This window comes from Onychostruthus taczanowskii, unplaced genomic scaffold, assembly GCF_017590055.1.
Source record: "Onychostruthus taczanowskii isolate IOZ18803 unplaced genomic scaffold, ASM1759005v1 scaffold276, whole genome shotgun sequence".
Lineage (NCBI taxonomy): Eukaryota > Metazoa > Chordata > Aves > Passeriformes > Passeridae > Onychostruthus > Onychostruthus taczanowskii.
The window spans coordinates 56,251-72,331 of record NW_024500084.1 but is presented as its reverse complement, the minus strand read 5'-3'; the positions used below and the strand labels follow the sequence as shown (position 1 = coordinate 72,331).

The following is a 16,081-nucleotide window of genomic DNA, read 5'->3' as shown; positions in this document are numbered from 1 at the left end:
TGAAGGTAAGCATCTGCTTGGAGTGCAATAGCAGCAAACTGCGTGGATTGAAACGAAAATGGATTCGTTGTTCTGCACAAGCAACAGTCTTGCATCTAAAGAAGTTTATTGCCAAAAAACTCAACCTTTCTTCTTTTAATGAGGTAATATTTTAATTTTTAAAAATAAGTTTACAGATACAAAAACTTGAAAGGGGTGGGTTTGTTCCTTTGCAAAAGGATGTCTTTTATTCTGATTTTATTTTCAGAAAACAGAAGCATACACTGCTTCTTGAATTATATGTTATATAGCAATTTTCTTGTCCTTTCTTGGGTCTGTACAGGACTTTCCACTTAGTTTGCACTGCATTTTTTAATGTGCATTTACAAATAGTTGAACAAAAAGGCTTGGTTATGTGCTTCCACGTGTGTTGAAATGGACTCTGGCAAGATGATTTGTTTGATAGATTGTAGTTGAGTTCATCTCCAGCATTTTAGGAAGTTTGCACTCTGCAGCGGCCAGACAGAAACCAGCACTTCAACACTGAAGCCCAGTTGAAAAGAAAGCAGCACAAATACATTATCCTTTTCTGTGTCTTAGTGAAGCTCAGTCTGAAGCTGCTGCCTACCACAGCCAGAGTGTTATCAGATGTCTACTTTTACGTGTCTTTGCAGGGTATCATGGGAAGAATTTAAGTTGAAAGGTACAGAAGGAAAGGCAATACTTTGAATTTCTCCTAGACCAGATTCAAAAATGGAAAGTGGCAAACTATGAATGCAGCCCCTGTTTATCACTTGGCTGGATCTTGGTTACAGTTTCTGGGCATCTCTCTTGATTCCCAGCTTGACATCTCTCAATTCCATATTATGACACTGATTCACTGAATTTCATTAAGACATTTCATACAAATCAAATCATCTGCTTTCCAGTCCAGTGTGTCAACACCTTGCTGCTCAAACTTGTCAACAGCCAATTTGCATCTCTTATCACTTTTCCTTCATAGCTCCTGTACAATTCAAACACTCTCTCCCTCTTAGGGTTCAAGTATATCCCCAGACTCTGCCAGTTTTCCTAAAACAAAACTATGTATCCCATCTTGTTCTCAGCTGGCTCAGAGGTGGTTGACTCCTGGATTTAGCCCAGCAGCTTCATAGCTACAAGGATTGTTCAAAAGGGTTTATTTTTAATATGTTCTTTTGGTATATGCATGTGTAAGCCCTCCAGTCCAGTGTGCTAAGATGTAACTTAAAAATCTACTTGGTTTCTACTGAAGGAAAAACTTTTCTGGAGTATTGTTTATTTCCTTGTTATCCCTTTCTGCCTTCTTAAAAATTACATAAATGATCGTGTAATCGTTGTACCAGTACCAAGTAACATAGAAGGAGAATTTGAGCATGTGGTTACTTGGTTGCTTGATACAGACTATTTGAGGTTTGAGTTACTGCCATGTAAGTGGACTGTATGTACATACAGGCCTTTTTGGGCTGTGGGGTAAAAACATTGTAAGATAAGCCACCTTCGTGGGGCTTGCTGTTTTCATACATGTTCCCTGGTTTTAGTTCATTTTAAGATATTGTAGTTCAGCTGATTTAGTAGTCATATGATCCTCATGCTTGTATGTTGAGATCCTCCCTGTTTCTAATATCAAGGTTTTTTGAAACAGTGATAGAAAACAAAAAATACCTGTTGAGTATCTGTAAAATTCCTGTAAATGTCACATATAAGTATATGGCAGATGGTGTTTTTTGAAAAAACTGCTGCCCTTGTAACAATGCCACCTGACTGGTGTTAGGAAAAAAAAAACCATAGTATGCTCAGTAACAGCTCTCTTTGAGATTTCTGTCCCATTGTTCATGTATTCAACCTTTTAAAAGCATGTAAAGCATTCAGGAAAGGACCTTAGTGCTGCTTGGGAAGATAAATCAAACATTAAATTCTTATCATACTATATTTCTTAGGCAGGTGTTGACATGGTCTTTCAGTACTTTATGTTGAGAGCAGGTATTATCTTTTCTTTCCTGGTATGATTTTTGTCTGCAGGGCAACTTCAGGATTACGAGTACCAGTGTCTTCAGAGAAAAAAAAGTCTTGTATTATGTGAAATGTGTTATGTGAAATATGTTGTTTGGTGCATTGGGTCCCAATGAATTAACTGTCACCTTTATTTTGTCAGCTGGACATATTATGCAATGAAGAGATTCTTGGCAAGGACCATACGCTCAAGTTTGTAGTTGTTACTAGATGGAGATTTAAGGTACGACACAATGATTCAATGTAAATAATGAAGTGGCCAAATAAAATGTTTATAAAATAGTGATAATTTGGAATATACTGTGGTTTACCTTTATGGAAGGTACTTTTATAAGTATCTACTACAATATCCTTAGACACCAAGTATTTATTTGTTTCCAGTAAATTAAGGAAAAGAGAATTAAGTATTCATAGCAAGAAAAAAGGGAACACTGTATTAGTTGTCAAATTGTTATCAAGTCTGTCAGAGGAAGCAGAAGTTACAAAAAGTATTACTTTTAACCCCTTCAGGCAGTAAGAATGAATAGCAAAACTGAACACTTGGGAGGGAAGTCAACACTGAACATAGTCAGTATATGTATACATGGAGTTATTGGAACAAGTTCGTATTTGTAATGCAAAAGCAACACATTCTGAGCATACCATGTACACTGAGGTGAAATCACTCGGTGGCTCTGGATGCATATCTAGAAGAGGTCCGTGTGGAAGTAGAGGAGCATTTTTCTGTCTTGGAATTAAAAAATAATTGACCTGTGTAAGAGTCACAGGATAAAATCAGTGGTCAGTGTTAAAAATGCAGAGATGTCACAAGTGGAATCCTGCTGAAATCTATTTCATATGGTGTTTCTGAATGACATGGAAATGGATTTGAGTAGTTCATTACCAGTGCAGTGACATCACTGTCATTAATTAGGTTAGTGACAGATTGATGATAAAATATTGGATGAAGTCTTTACAGTTCTGAGTGACAGGTGATTAATAAACATCTGAAGCTGAATGTAGGTATAGATAAAAGGATACAATGCAAATGTTAGGGTTTTGTGGTGTAGTTGAGTGAACCAGACATGAGCATCAAATTGATGTACATCTGTTCAGTCCACTCTTCACCCGTGAGAGATCTGTGTAATTGTGAGTCATGTAGAAAGCAGAACTGTAAACTGCCCTCCCAAGTGAAATAAATGGTGGGTGTAAAATGGAACTGAGATGCAGAAGGTCCAGAACAAACAAGCTGAAGTAACTGTTTTTATGAGACACAGAAGTCCATGGTGCAGGATGTTGTGGTGTGGATGTTTGCCTATTTGTAAAAAAATCAACAGATGCTTTCACAGAGGAGGAATCAAGTGAGAGCTGTTATTAGAGTATGTGAAGTACCACATACTCTAATGCTGCTTTCTAGACATCCCTTACTTCAGGGAGTTTTCCAAGATAAACAGATCTGCTCCTGAGATAAAGTGGAAAGGATTCTTTACCACTTGTTTGAGCCCCACAGATGAAGTTGCACCTTGTCTTTGTCTTGGTGAATTTTTGACAGATCAGATAGCTGCTCTTGTATTTAAATGAAGCTTTAATTTATGACGCAGAAATTTTTCCTTCTTAGCAGGTTAGTTCTGGATTTGTTTCTTAACTTACTGGTATTTCTGTCTTGCAGAAAGCACCTCTACTGCTACATTATAGACCCAAAATGGACTTGCTGTAAGGGAACTTTATTGTCCTTCTGGACAGAGCTTTTTGCAGAGACTATCATCTGGCACCTTCTTAGTGCGTCACTAATCACATGACACAAACCAGCTGAATAATTTTGGAAGACTGGAGGGCTTTCATAGTGGGCTGCCCTGAATATTTCTTCTAGGGATGTGTTACCTAGACTTCTGGGCAGACAATATTTATACTTTTTTTGTACGGAAGAAAGAAGTTTCAACTCAGCAAGACACTACCAGCATTAAGTTTACAGATACTGAAAACACTTCACAGTTCCATGTAGCTCAGCCTGATTTGTCTCTTACAGTTACACACAGAAAAAAAGTTTGAGTGTTGTGGGGTGATATAAATATGTTGCTTTTGACACCAAGTTGCATTTAGTTACTTCTTGCATTCTATATCTTTAAAAACTATATTTTTGCAAAGTGTTATTGTCTTATATAGTATGCCTGATTGCATTGGCTTTATTCAAGTTATTCTGTAGAGCATTGAACATACCTGATAATACAGTGACTGGTGATAATTTATTATGCTGCATTGAAAACGTAAGAAGATCTGGGAAACCAGTAAATTTGTCATTTTTGCCCAGATATTGCTCTCCCTCACCTTGTGTTTTAATAAAGTTTTGATACTTCTGTATACGTGTTAATTTGGTAAGACTAATAGAAATAATTTCATTTGATTTTAATGTGCTGTGATCTATATTTTGCTGTGGTATAAATTGCACCACATAATGACAAATACTCACAAGTGCTAGATTTGTGAATTTCTTAAAAAATAAACATTTCTGATGTATTTGTGGCTTGCAGAAATCAGTTTTTAATTTAGAGAGAATTTGCTATCTCTAGCTATTGAAAAAGTGGCTCTTGGACAACTTTGAGAGTATTGTGGATTTTTCATTTCACTGATTAAAACTTATGGGCAGCTTTAAATTTTTTCAGCTGTTTTCTTATGAAACCATGGCATTTTCCTTGCTGCAATTCCTAACTTACATGGGATGGGGAGGAAGGGGGAGTCAAGACAAGATTATTTTAGCACCTTTTGGCCTTAACTAGTAATTTTCCTTGCATCAGCCCTAATGGATACAAGGTAATACACATTAATGTATGTATGGGTACATACATCTGTGTACACATATAACTATTTATGTTATAGAAAGAACCCTCTATGGCACTTAGCAGGGCTCACTGCACTTTTTGTAAGGCTTTTGGAAATAATTGGCTTTTAAAAAACTGTAGTTGAAAGTGATTTCTGCAAGCTATATCCACTGTGTATCGTCCATAGTACAATTGTAAGAACATTTGTCTGGCACAGGTGTGAAGTCACTGAAAACAGTGTATGCCCTATTATTGCCAGCTGGAAATAGTTAACCTGATTTTTGGAAGGAATTTTTTCCTGTCAGCTGAAAATGCTAGTCGCTATTCCTATTATTAAACCCTGTTATTTTTTGATAAATTGTCTTTGGATAAGTAGCTCTGCTTCCTCTTGCTGTGCTCTTTTGCTTCTTCTGCTAGAAAGTGTTACTTAGTAACCAGAAGCTGATACTGCAAGAGATTTATCTAAGCATTTTAAATATTCTTCCTCTTGAGTTTTCAAAGCCCTACATTCCTCAGCACATTTCCCTTAATGTCCCTCTTGTGGCTTCAGTTCTCCTTTTCCAGCTCAGCTGCTGGTTGTGCTTACCTTTGACAACAGGGCTCCTTATTTTTGATTACAGTCACAGGTGTGAGTAGCAAGGAAATGAAAAAGAAATTATGTGAGGAGAGAATGAAAGGGAGCCTCCTGAATTGTGGAGATGGAAAGGAGAGCCACACAATGGCCAGAACATGCTGCTGTCCTTGCGGCTGAAAGTCTTAAGATAGCTGCATTTGAATGTTTAGGTTATGCAGAACTCCACATCTGGTTCTTGTGTGGTGTTTGTGTGCATGTCTGTGATTCATGGAATCAAATTTGGCTCTGATTTTGTCTTGCTGTTTGTGTATTTTCAGCTTTTTTTTCTGTCTTTAGCATTACTTGATCTGGCAGAAAAGAGCAAACAAGATCATGTGTCTACCATATTTAAAACTTTCCATGAAAGCAGTCAATGCAGGTGGTGTGGATGTGTACACAAGCTGACATAATGGGCCTCTCTGGAGCTGTTTCTTACGTGATTGTTACTGTTCTAGTGTAAATAAGAGGCTGGCTTTGCCACTGAGGCCCTGAGAATGTGGACAGGACTGTAAGGGTCCCGGCTCTGTGCACCCATAGTATACACACAGTGGCTGTACCTGATGTAGACATTGAACTAAAGCTGCCAGACAGCATTCTGATTAACCACCTTAATCAGAATATATATATATATATATATATATATATATATATGTACACACACAAACAAAAATATATATACATATACACATATAAATGAGATCTGTCTACCTCAAGTGTGTGTACTGCAGGAAACTTTTGTATGACTAGATACTGACACAGTGCTGTTAAAGTACATTGGCATGTCATTTCTTCCTTATGTACTTGAGCAACTGAGAAATTAATTACGAATACACGAATTCAGAAGCCTTTCAAATCTATCTCTTGCTGTAACAACTTACAATACAAAACTCATAAGTTTATAACCATCCTTAGAATCACTTGAATTTGTTATGGTGCTATCAGTATATAGAAAACTCTGTTTATATGGATACATAAATTCAAGCCAGTATTAATACCTATAGCTGGGGTTTTTGCTTGTAATTGTGTGTAACTGCTTTTGCAATGTGTTTAATCTGATAAAACCACATCAGTTAAAAAAAAAAAAAAACCAAAAAAAAAAAAAAAAACCCACAAAAAACCACCAAAAAAAACAAAAACAAAAACAAAACAAAACAAAAAAAAAAAAACAAAAAAAAAACCACGAACGAAGAAAACCAAACAAAAAAACCCCAAACCAACAGGAAACTCCAAAATTACTCAGTTGTTTTTCTAAATCACATGTGATAATATCTTCACTACAAAAATTGCCCTCAGAAGTGGTGTGACTCTGTCTGTACCATATGTTAGTCTCACTAAAAGACTACAGTGTAGAGCAAGGTCTTCTTTGGGTCAGAGCCTTGTTGAATTTCTGTGACACTTAAGAGACAATTTATATCAAGATTATATTGGGTAAAGTAACCCTGATACTGTTGAAAGTTGGACTGAAATTTGGATTCGACCATACATATTTCTTAGTCCTGATGAGATCATGGTAGTTGATTTTGGCTTTTGTGAAGATGCCATTACTGTGAAGTATTTTTTACAATTTCTTACGCTGGTAAATAGTTGCAATAAGGAAGTATCTTGTTGCATTATCCTCAGCAGCAGTGAGACTGATGAATCACCTGGGCTTAGAGTCTCATTAAGTATACTTTCAGTAAAAATAAAGAATTCAGATAGAATATATAATACTGAATTTAAATAAGATTTGGGGGTTTAAATTTTAACTTTATAAAATTATTTATTCTATTTTAAGCCTTCTGTCTCATTTTACCATACAAGTATTTTTGGTTTTAGTGGTCCAGTTTTATTTACGGGCATATAAATTGAAATTGTAAGATGTTTCTACAAGCTTCTTCATTTTACCTTGAGTAGCTTTCATCTGTATGTTTTTATTTTGTATGGATAAAGAGCATTACTTATGCTTTTGTGCAATAGGTTTGAAACATGCATTTATTAGGCTTATGTTTAAATTGTAAATGTAGCATCTACTTACCATTACATTTAAAAGGAATGTAGATGGCTTTTCTCACTTGTTCAAATCGAGTTTTATTGGGGCTGTTATTTGGGGGTGGACGTGTGTGTTTTATGCTTTGTTCCATTTTTTATTTTAAGAGTGAAATGGGGGATTTAAAATATCTGTAAGTACAAGAACTATCTGTCAGCAATATTTTAAAATAAATGATCTTGCAAGAAACCTTAATGTGAATTGTGGAAGCAATCTACAAGACTTGCAGCCTATCTGAAAATGTTTTGTGCCATTGTTAGGTCTGGTATATTTGTGTACCATCACACCTGGGAATATTTTTTTCTATGGTTGTGCAATAGTATACACAACACTGTCACTCAGGAGATATGGGACCGTAAAAAATATCAGACTACAACTATGATGGTGCTATTTTTTCCAATAGGCTATGGGCCTTTGAAAGCTTATGTGACTCTTATTGTCTTTATAACAACACAGTTCTAGGGGATTTACAGATTTTTTTTTCTACTAGATGATAAATATAACTTGCTGTTTTACAGCATTCTGCATATTACGTTGAGATAACTATAATAGGAAAAAGCCAACCAGTCTGTACATCAGTGAGATGAATCTTAGGTACACATTTTGTACACAAGGCTTTACTGAACAGAAAAATCAAGTTTCTGCTTTTCCTCAGGTAATCACTTCAGTTTGGATGTTTCACTGAAAACGTTAATGCAACTTTAGTTAGTCTGCCTAAAGTTGATAACAGAAATTGTTCCTCACACGAGTCTCCCTACATAAGATACAATTAGATGTTACTTGGATCTTGAGATCCATTTTTCAAGAAGTTGCAGAGAGCAACAATAAAGAATATGGAACAATGCTTCAATCTCTGCTCTCATCAAAACTTGCAGTCAGGACAAAAATTACTTAGCAACTTGGGTCTTGTGGCAAATCAACAGGTAGTGTTTTACCTGTTTTATTTATATACAAATTAAAGGTATAATTCTACTATTTGTTCCATATTTTATCCTACTTAGAGTTTTTTTGGAAATCTATTGAAGCCACAATGACCTGTCCATGTCCTGGTGGTAGGATAGGAACTACATGTCCAATTCTATGAACATCTACATTGGTAACTTTACTAATAACCTGGATGGTTCCACAGAAACCAGTGGGATCATTCATTCAAACAGAGGTGTGGCTGAAGGAAGAACTGAGTTTTGAGTACTGATACTCCACTGTTTTTGTTATTTCTGTTTGAAATGGAAAGTATTGGTTTGATGGAATCTTTAATTCAAGTGACTTATCTGGACAAAAGGAAAGTTTGTTCTTTCCTTTTGCAAACAGGATCATTTTGCAGTTAAGGGACAATTAGCCAGTGCAACCACTAAGCCTTTTATCCTCATATGTGGCATAATAAAGATTCTGGAACTGTCAGAGTGTAAAACCATATTTTTGGCTTAGCTTCATTTAAAAGTTTACAATTTTTTATGCTTTGTGTTGCTGTGTAATTTCTGTACTACTGGTGGCTAGTTTTGTCTGAATAAGCCTTTTGGGGATTCATGCTTAATGTTTTGATTTTATGATAGTGAAGCTTGTATCAGTGTTTTGCCAATGAATACTATATGCTTGTTAATAAAAGCAGAGAAACTAACTGAAATGCTGTGAGGCTGAAAGTTTTTGTCCCATTCTCTCCCAGGAACATAAGGAGCTAGCAGTCATCGTAGCACTGAATAAATGCAGTGTGACTGAAACAGAGGTGGTGTGGCATTGCATTATCATAAAATCTGCCTTTTGCACAAAATAGAAGGATGGCTTAAAGTATTACTCCACTAGAAGTATATCTGTGACAAGTGTGTGTCAAGTAACTGCTAGATAGGAAATTAAATGGCTTCAGTCACCAAGAGGGAAAACAGCGCTATCCTGGTGTCTTTATGTACCTGGATAAAAAGGTACTTACCTGACCTATCTGCGCGCCTTTCAATCTTACCCTTACAACCTTACTGTGGTTGAGACGATAACAGTGCAAAACAGATGCTACAGTAGTTGAATTTCTTGCAGCATCTGCATTACATGCAGTAATGCAAATGTATAGCTTGTGAACTGCTCTGCATGCTGAGAGGACAGTACCTTTATTTATGCTCTTGGCTTGTTAGGAACTGCCGGCAACTCTGGGCTGCTTTGAAGTCAGTTTTATTCATACATGCATTTCTTATTTGCACTGACTTTACCCATGCAGAGTGGTCCTGAGGAAATTAGGCATTTGCCACTTACTAGCTTCATTTAAATATCAGTATGAGAGACTAACTGCAGAAAAATCCCTTTGCCTGTGTATAGTCACTTAAAATTGAATGAAAATTAGCACTAATTCAGCAAGTGTTACTTTTTGGAAGTCTTCCAAAAGACTTTATTATAGGTGGTTTTACTACCTACCTGAACTTTGTGCTACTGGTTGATTCCATCTATCTGTGAAGTAACCAGTGATGGGCCTGACTCCCTCCCTTTCCTGAACATGGTGTTATTCTAATAAATAAAGTGTAAAAACTTCTGTTTGAAATTCCCAAACATCACAAAAAGAAATTGTGCTAATAGTTGTGTTTGCTAGCCCTGAAAGCTTCAACCTGCCCTGCAGCGAGTAGAAACTAACTACATTTTTTATCCCAGAGGAAATACAAAAGTTTTTCCTGGTATTTCTTGCTTTATATGTAACTTAGAGTTTCTTATTTTGCTGATTGACTATTCTGCTACAAAAAAAAAAAATCATTACTTTGAGTGCACTACTTCTTTTTGTGCAATAACTGCTTCCTTGGGATTAGAGCAGTCAGAGAAAAAAATACATATCAGTTGAATTTGTGCATTTAAGATAGATAAATTCAGCTGTTTAAACCCAGGTGTAGATATAGTCACTCAGTATTCAACTGGCCACAACTCAAGTTAGGCTTAATCCAGTGCTGCATATGAATAGAGGTAAACTGCAGTGCAAATCCCTAGTACCTCCATAACAAGTCCCTGTGCATCTTTAATTTCCAACACCATCCTCATTTAGCTTTTTATATTCTTGGTTGTTTTAGGCTTCCTTTTCATTACTTTTATTTTGAAAAAGTCAAGCAATGATCTAGCATTAGTGGAGAAAAAGGTTTGCAAGAGTAGTCTGAGAGATTTGGCTACTAAAAGGAAGATGTGATCCACATCTGTATAAATATGTCTAGTCTTTCACATGGCAGTGCGCTTGCACTTGTCACTGTGTAGCGGTGTTCTACTGAAGGGCTTGGATTGGACATGTCTGTGCTTTGTGTGTTTTATGTAATGATTGCATGTCAATGTGTCCATGGAAATGAGAACAGAACAAAAATAAAAGCCATTGGCTTCAGTCTGAATCAATTGGGTGATTTCCATGAAAAGATGTTGCCGGTAAAGCCTTGTTTGTTGTTTCCTGCCCCAGTTTGTAGTTTGCAATTGTTTCTTCACACATTTGAAGAAAGTAAAACTTCATTCTCATTAAATTCTTAAAGGCTATTTGTTTATTTGTTTTCTCCTTTGATGCAAAGTTCACTGTCCCTTGCCTGAATCCTTGTTCCAAGAGAACACAAAAGCTTTGATTGTGGGTGCTCCAAGGCTGCACCATATGACAGTTTCCACTGCTGCTGGGAGCAGTACTGACTGCTGATGCAGCAAATAATGTCTGTGCTTCTGGTTTTTTCTACTGGTTCTCATCAGAGCTCAGAACAGAAGTTCTGCTTTGGTGTACTTTGTAACACAATGTACTGTCCAAATGCTTCTGTTTTCCCATTTAAGCAATGCCTTTGTAAATAGCTGCAATGGATTGTATTAGCATTACTTGGATTATTGTTTAAATGCATTTTACTCTTTTGCAGAAGTGCCTGGAAAGAGACTAGTACACTAATGAATCTTGATGTCAGCTAGAATGTGTCCCTTGGGCTGCTCTCACACCTCTGGAAAAGATTCCTTTCTCTGCTTTGTGTCAGTGTTGTGGACTGCAGCTGCACATCTGAGACTTGATGATTTCAACTGAAATGCTCATCTTTGAGGGTCTCTCTAGATTTTATTGAGCCATTGCAGTGGGCATTGCTTAAAAATGGTCAATGCTGATTTGAAGCACAGATGATGAGTTGTTTCTGGATCCTCTGCCAATGGCACCTAAACAGATCCTCTGTGTTGTGACTCAAGAGAAAACAGGCTTCTCATTCTGATGACTGTCTTCTCTTTCCCTAGAAAACAGGCAGTCCCAAGTCTATGTATTCTGATATGACAGGGACTGCTTCACCATTTCTCTCTTCAAGAGCTTTTTTGAGATTAGAGTGTCCTTTACAGACAAGGTTGACTACTCAGGCTCACAAGGTCTCACAAGTAACTTTGCTAGTGTTAACCAGAATGGCTGGAGGCTAAGCAGGTGCAAAGAGTTGCTCACAGGGCTGTGATGGGCACCTGGGGGACCTCACATTGCCTCAAGAAAGTTCTCAGATCTGAGGTAGTAGGTGGATCCCACCTTCAGCTTTTTTCATAGCTGATTGGCATCTTGGTACTGTTTGTCTGATCTCTGAGGGTCCTTCTTAAGAAAGTATGCTTTCAACTTGCCTTGGGCCTGATCCTCTTGCTTCATTGGCTTTGGTGGGTTGACTGCCTTTGTTGCTGCAGTGTGGGAGCTGTTCCTGCTGGATATGAGAAGGCCTCATCTGTCCCTCATCAGATACTCTGATCTGTGTGGCCCATTTGATGTTGCACATCATGTTGTAGTTGGTGCAGGTGACAGTTCAGCTTCCTGCTTCATGCTAGGAGCAGGAGCCAGTTCTGTTGGTGGTGTTATAATCCGCCCCCATCATGGAGGAACAAAGAAAACTCTCTGTGAATAAAGCAGGATGAACTCAAAGGTTCAGTTATTCCCAGAAACAAGAATAAAACCAAAACAAGGTTAGACACTGATACAAAAAATATTGATATATTTTATTTAACAGTAAAAGAGCTAAAGAGAAAGAAAAGTAGAGAAAAGTTAGAAAAAGCTAAGGTTACTTTAAAAAATATAGCCCACCACCACACTGTTGCTACCTTTTTTTGCCACTGATACCAGGTTGGGACGAAGCAGTTTGTGCAGTTTTTTTCTTATTTTCTGCCATTTGAAGTGTCATATCTACCTCCCCCAATCTTGGGAGCAGCTTAGCTGGAAAGCAGCCATCCTTCCCCTGAAATGCAGGCACAGTGCCCCATCCCTGCAGTCAAGCTCTCACCTCAGAAGGCAGAAGCAAGGAGATGGGCGGTTTCCACAGCACACTTGTGACTTGGATCCAAGGAAGAAGGATCGGAGAGTTCTCCTTCAGCTGACAGCATCATTTCCCAGAGGCCTTGGAATGTCACACAGCAGGCAGTGGTGGGTGAGGGAAGGCAAAGGTCAGAGATTCTGCCCTTCTCTTTCTTCTCCACACTTTTGCACAGGTTTTGCCTTCCTTTTAGTGGATCTCAGGCTGGGCTGTTCACAGTCCATCCTGCACATAGTTTTCAGGTGTTCAGAAGAGATTTTGGTAAGCAGACATAATGATGAAGCACTTTTTGTAGACTTTCTCTTAATATCAGGTTCTGCAGACACAGGTACTCATGATCTTAAAAATTTTCTGCTGTTTTCTGGATTTTGTGCTGGAATTGGAGAGGAGGCTGATTTTATTACTAATCAATCATTATCCATAATTCATGGAAGAGGTAAGAACTGTGTGTAGACTAACACACTAAGTGCCTGGAACATACAAAATGTAGCTATTGTGGCTGTGCATCTGAAAGGACAGCCACTGTTACATAATTGATGATAGACTTAATTTAAGTCAGAAAAAAAGAATTCTGCAGGAGATTCTAAAGGTCATCAGGAAGGATGAGCTGACTGAAACAGTGAAGTCTTTGCTTAGACAATGGAAAAAAATACAGGCTTCACAGGAGTTACTTGAGATGTCTGAGAAGTCTATACACTTCTGGGTGCAAAGTAATTGGGAAAAGACACAATGGAAAAGAGAGATGAGTTGGGAAATGCCTGTTTCAGTACATGAGGTTGCTTTGGATTTTGTGTCATGTATCACTTAATGTCTTGTTGTATGCTGGAAGTGCTGGGCCGGTGTCCCTGCACACTTCCTGGTGACCCTGCAGCCCCAGTGCAGAAGCTGGGCTAGAAGGCCGTTACTGAGTCCTGTGGCAGTGAGAGAGTTTCTAATCAGGTCCTTGGTTAGAAAGGAGGCTCCGAGATGGCCAGTCACAGCTAGGGGGGAAGAAACTGTGTCCTGTGGTTTTCCAGGGTCATTTGACCACCTCTGAGGTGGTCAAATAGCCAGTGGGAGAGTTAAGCACTGGAAGTAGCAAGAGGGTATCCAAAGACAAGTGTGTAGCTTTATGGACAATTACCAGCCAGCCAGCCTCTGGGAAAGGAAGGCATATCTTTGAGATAGTGACATCTAGGGTGCAGCTAGGGTGCTGTCATTAACTGGAAGTCCATGGTCCACCTATCATCCATCTGCCCTCTCACAGATCAGTTTTATCAGAGATGCATGCAGCTGTTTTAACCTTAGTACAGATCTGGAGCCAATGTCAGCTAGATCCCACCCATCTGCTGGCAGGTACTCATAGGAGCTTTAGGAGCACATGTCTGCAAAATTTCAACATGAAAGCAGGCACATCTTGGTATTCTATGTCCTCAAAGGTTTATACCATGTTCAGGCTCTTTGTTTATTCCATGTCTGTAAGTCTTGGTCTTGGAGTCCAGAAATGGCTTTGATTATTTTACAACTAGATTTTCCTGATTTAACTGCAGTTTTTCTTTCTTTTTCCAAGAGCTCCTTAGTTGGTTTTCCCTTGCTTCTTTTCTTCCACTTTAGGGCATCTCGTATCACGCTATGGCAGTTCCTTTCCAAGTGTTTTTTTGGTCTGGTTCATTCAAGGATTATTAAGGGTAGCAGAGCAGTGTTGGACTGCTCAGCTGACCACCCTCCAAGCAAACAATTGGGCCAAGGCAATGGTGGATTCGTTCTCTGAACTGCAGCATAGAAGCAGTTAGAAATCCCCTTATAACTACAGGGTCTAGAGATCTACAGATCTCAGAGGAGTGGATGGGGTAGATGATGGTTGCAGATAATGTGATGCGCTAGGGACAGCTGACTTTGTCACTGTACACTGGGCTGTATGCTAACACATCTCTTTTGCTATTAGAATTGTAATTCAGGAAGCCTCTTTGTTTTATTCTCCACTGTGTACAAACCCAACTCCTTGAGAACAGACATGAAAGCTGAGTTGCATGGGCTTTCCTTGACACTCGTGCATCTGTTTTTTGTCTTACTGTGCAATGGGTCTATTAGAAAAGTGTGTTCCTTGCTGGCCATTTGCAGCTCATTTCAGAGCAGCCAAAGTCATGCATAACATGAAAAAAAACAGGTGCTGAACAGCAGACTGCTCGCAAAAGTGCATTTGTTAGGGAAGAACAAAGTTTTGAGAAAAACAGGCACTTTTGTCTAGAAACCAAAGACAAAACAAAAGCTCAGAACTGGCACCAGTAGCAGAACATATGGACTGCACGTGCTTGTGTGTGTTTGTATGCACTGGGGCCTCTGAGCTTCAGCTGTAGTTACTCACAGAAAGCATTTACTTAGTACAAGGTGGAGGACTGGACTCAGTCCCCTGCCCATCCGATAGCTGGACACCAAATCCCAGTCTCCCCAGTTGCTTTTGCTTGGACATAACATGCCTTGGAGGGCACAGCTCCATTCCAGCTCCTGGTACTGACCATCACATACACATCACTCACCATCACATACACATCACCCAGACACCTGCATGCATAACTGAGCGCCCCTCATGCAGGAAGGGGGTGGAAAGGAATTCACTGTAAAAAATGAGACAGATGCACACCAGGTACATGGCACAGTAAGACATAGGTATTGACAAGCTATTTATACAAATCTGGTCCTTTTAAATCTCTTTACAGCTCTGTTTTCCTGTGGTTTTTTTTTCATGCCTCCAATCACCTCTCTCTTTTCCTGCCTTTGTTTCCTCCCCATAATGAGTCCTGTGCCATCCAGAACTGCTTTTCCCCTGCATTTCATAAAACATCTCATAGCCCTAAGCAGCAAACCCGCTCAGACACCTGATCTGGAGAGCTGCTCCTGAATGACTCATGAGGGTGGGTATGACACCTGAACATTGGGCTGATGGTTCTCCTGGGACAGCCCTCAGAGGGGTTGGACAAGGCTCCTCAAGTGTCATTAATTTTCCTGCCATTGTGTCCCTGTGTCAGAATTAGATAAGGGCTAACAATAAATCATCCTGGTGCAAGAGTGATTCAGTTTTGCTGCTGTGGACATGCAGAGTAGCAGGAGGGGTAGTAGACAAGAGCTGGTTGCAGATCTTGCTCACTTCTCTTTTTGGAGAGACTGGACAGGATGCCTGCCTACTGCTGCAAGCTATCCTTAAAGGACAATGAGGAACATCTCTGTTCAGCTGCAGGCAGACTTTGTGCATTTGTGAATTTCCCAAGGCATTCTGAATAAACTCTTTTTAAAGCCCACCACTACTTTGTAGAAAATAAGCAGCCTATTGCTTTTAACACTATCAAGCATGCCTATGTTAAATACTTCGCATCTCTTGCAATGTGGTGGCAGTGCTCACCGTTGCAGGAAAAACAATTCTTCC

The 16,081-nt window shown here is 38.8% G+C and overlaps 1 protein-coding gene across 6 annotated transcripts in view; it reads left to right on the top strand.

The window, feature by feature from the left end:
* The window catches only part of PCGF3 (polycomb group ring finger 3), a 55,292-nt gene extending 46,230 nt beyond the window's left edge, over positions 1 to 9,062 (top strand). For all 6 annotated transcript variants that reach the window (XM_041407676.1, XM_041407679.1, XM_041407675.1 and 3 more), the window contains 3 exons: positions 6 to 143; positions 2,153 to 2,233; positions 3,659 to 9,062. In XM_041407676.1, the coding sequence (XP_041263610.1) occupies positions 6 to 143; positions 2,153 to 2,233; positions 3,659 to 3,706 (267 nt within the window). In that variant the 3' untranslated portion in view covers positions 3,707 to 9,062. The remainder of the gene's footprint in view (positions 1 to 5; positions 144 to 2,152; positions 2,234 to 3,658) is intronic.
* The last annotated feature ends 7,019 nt before the right edge of the window (positions 9,063 to 16,081 follow it).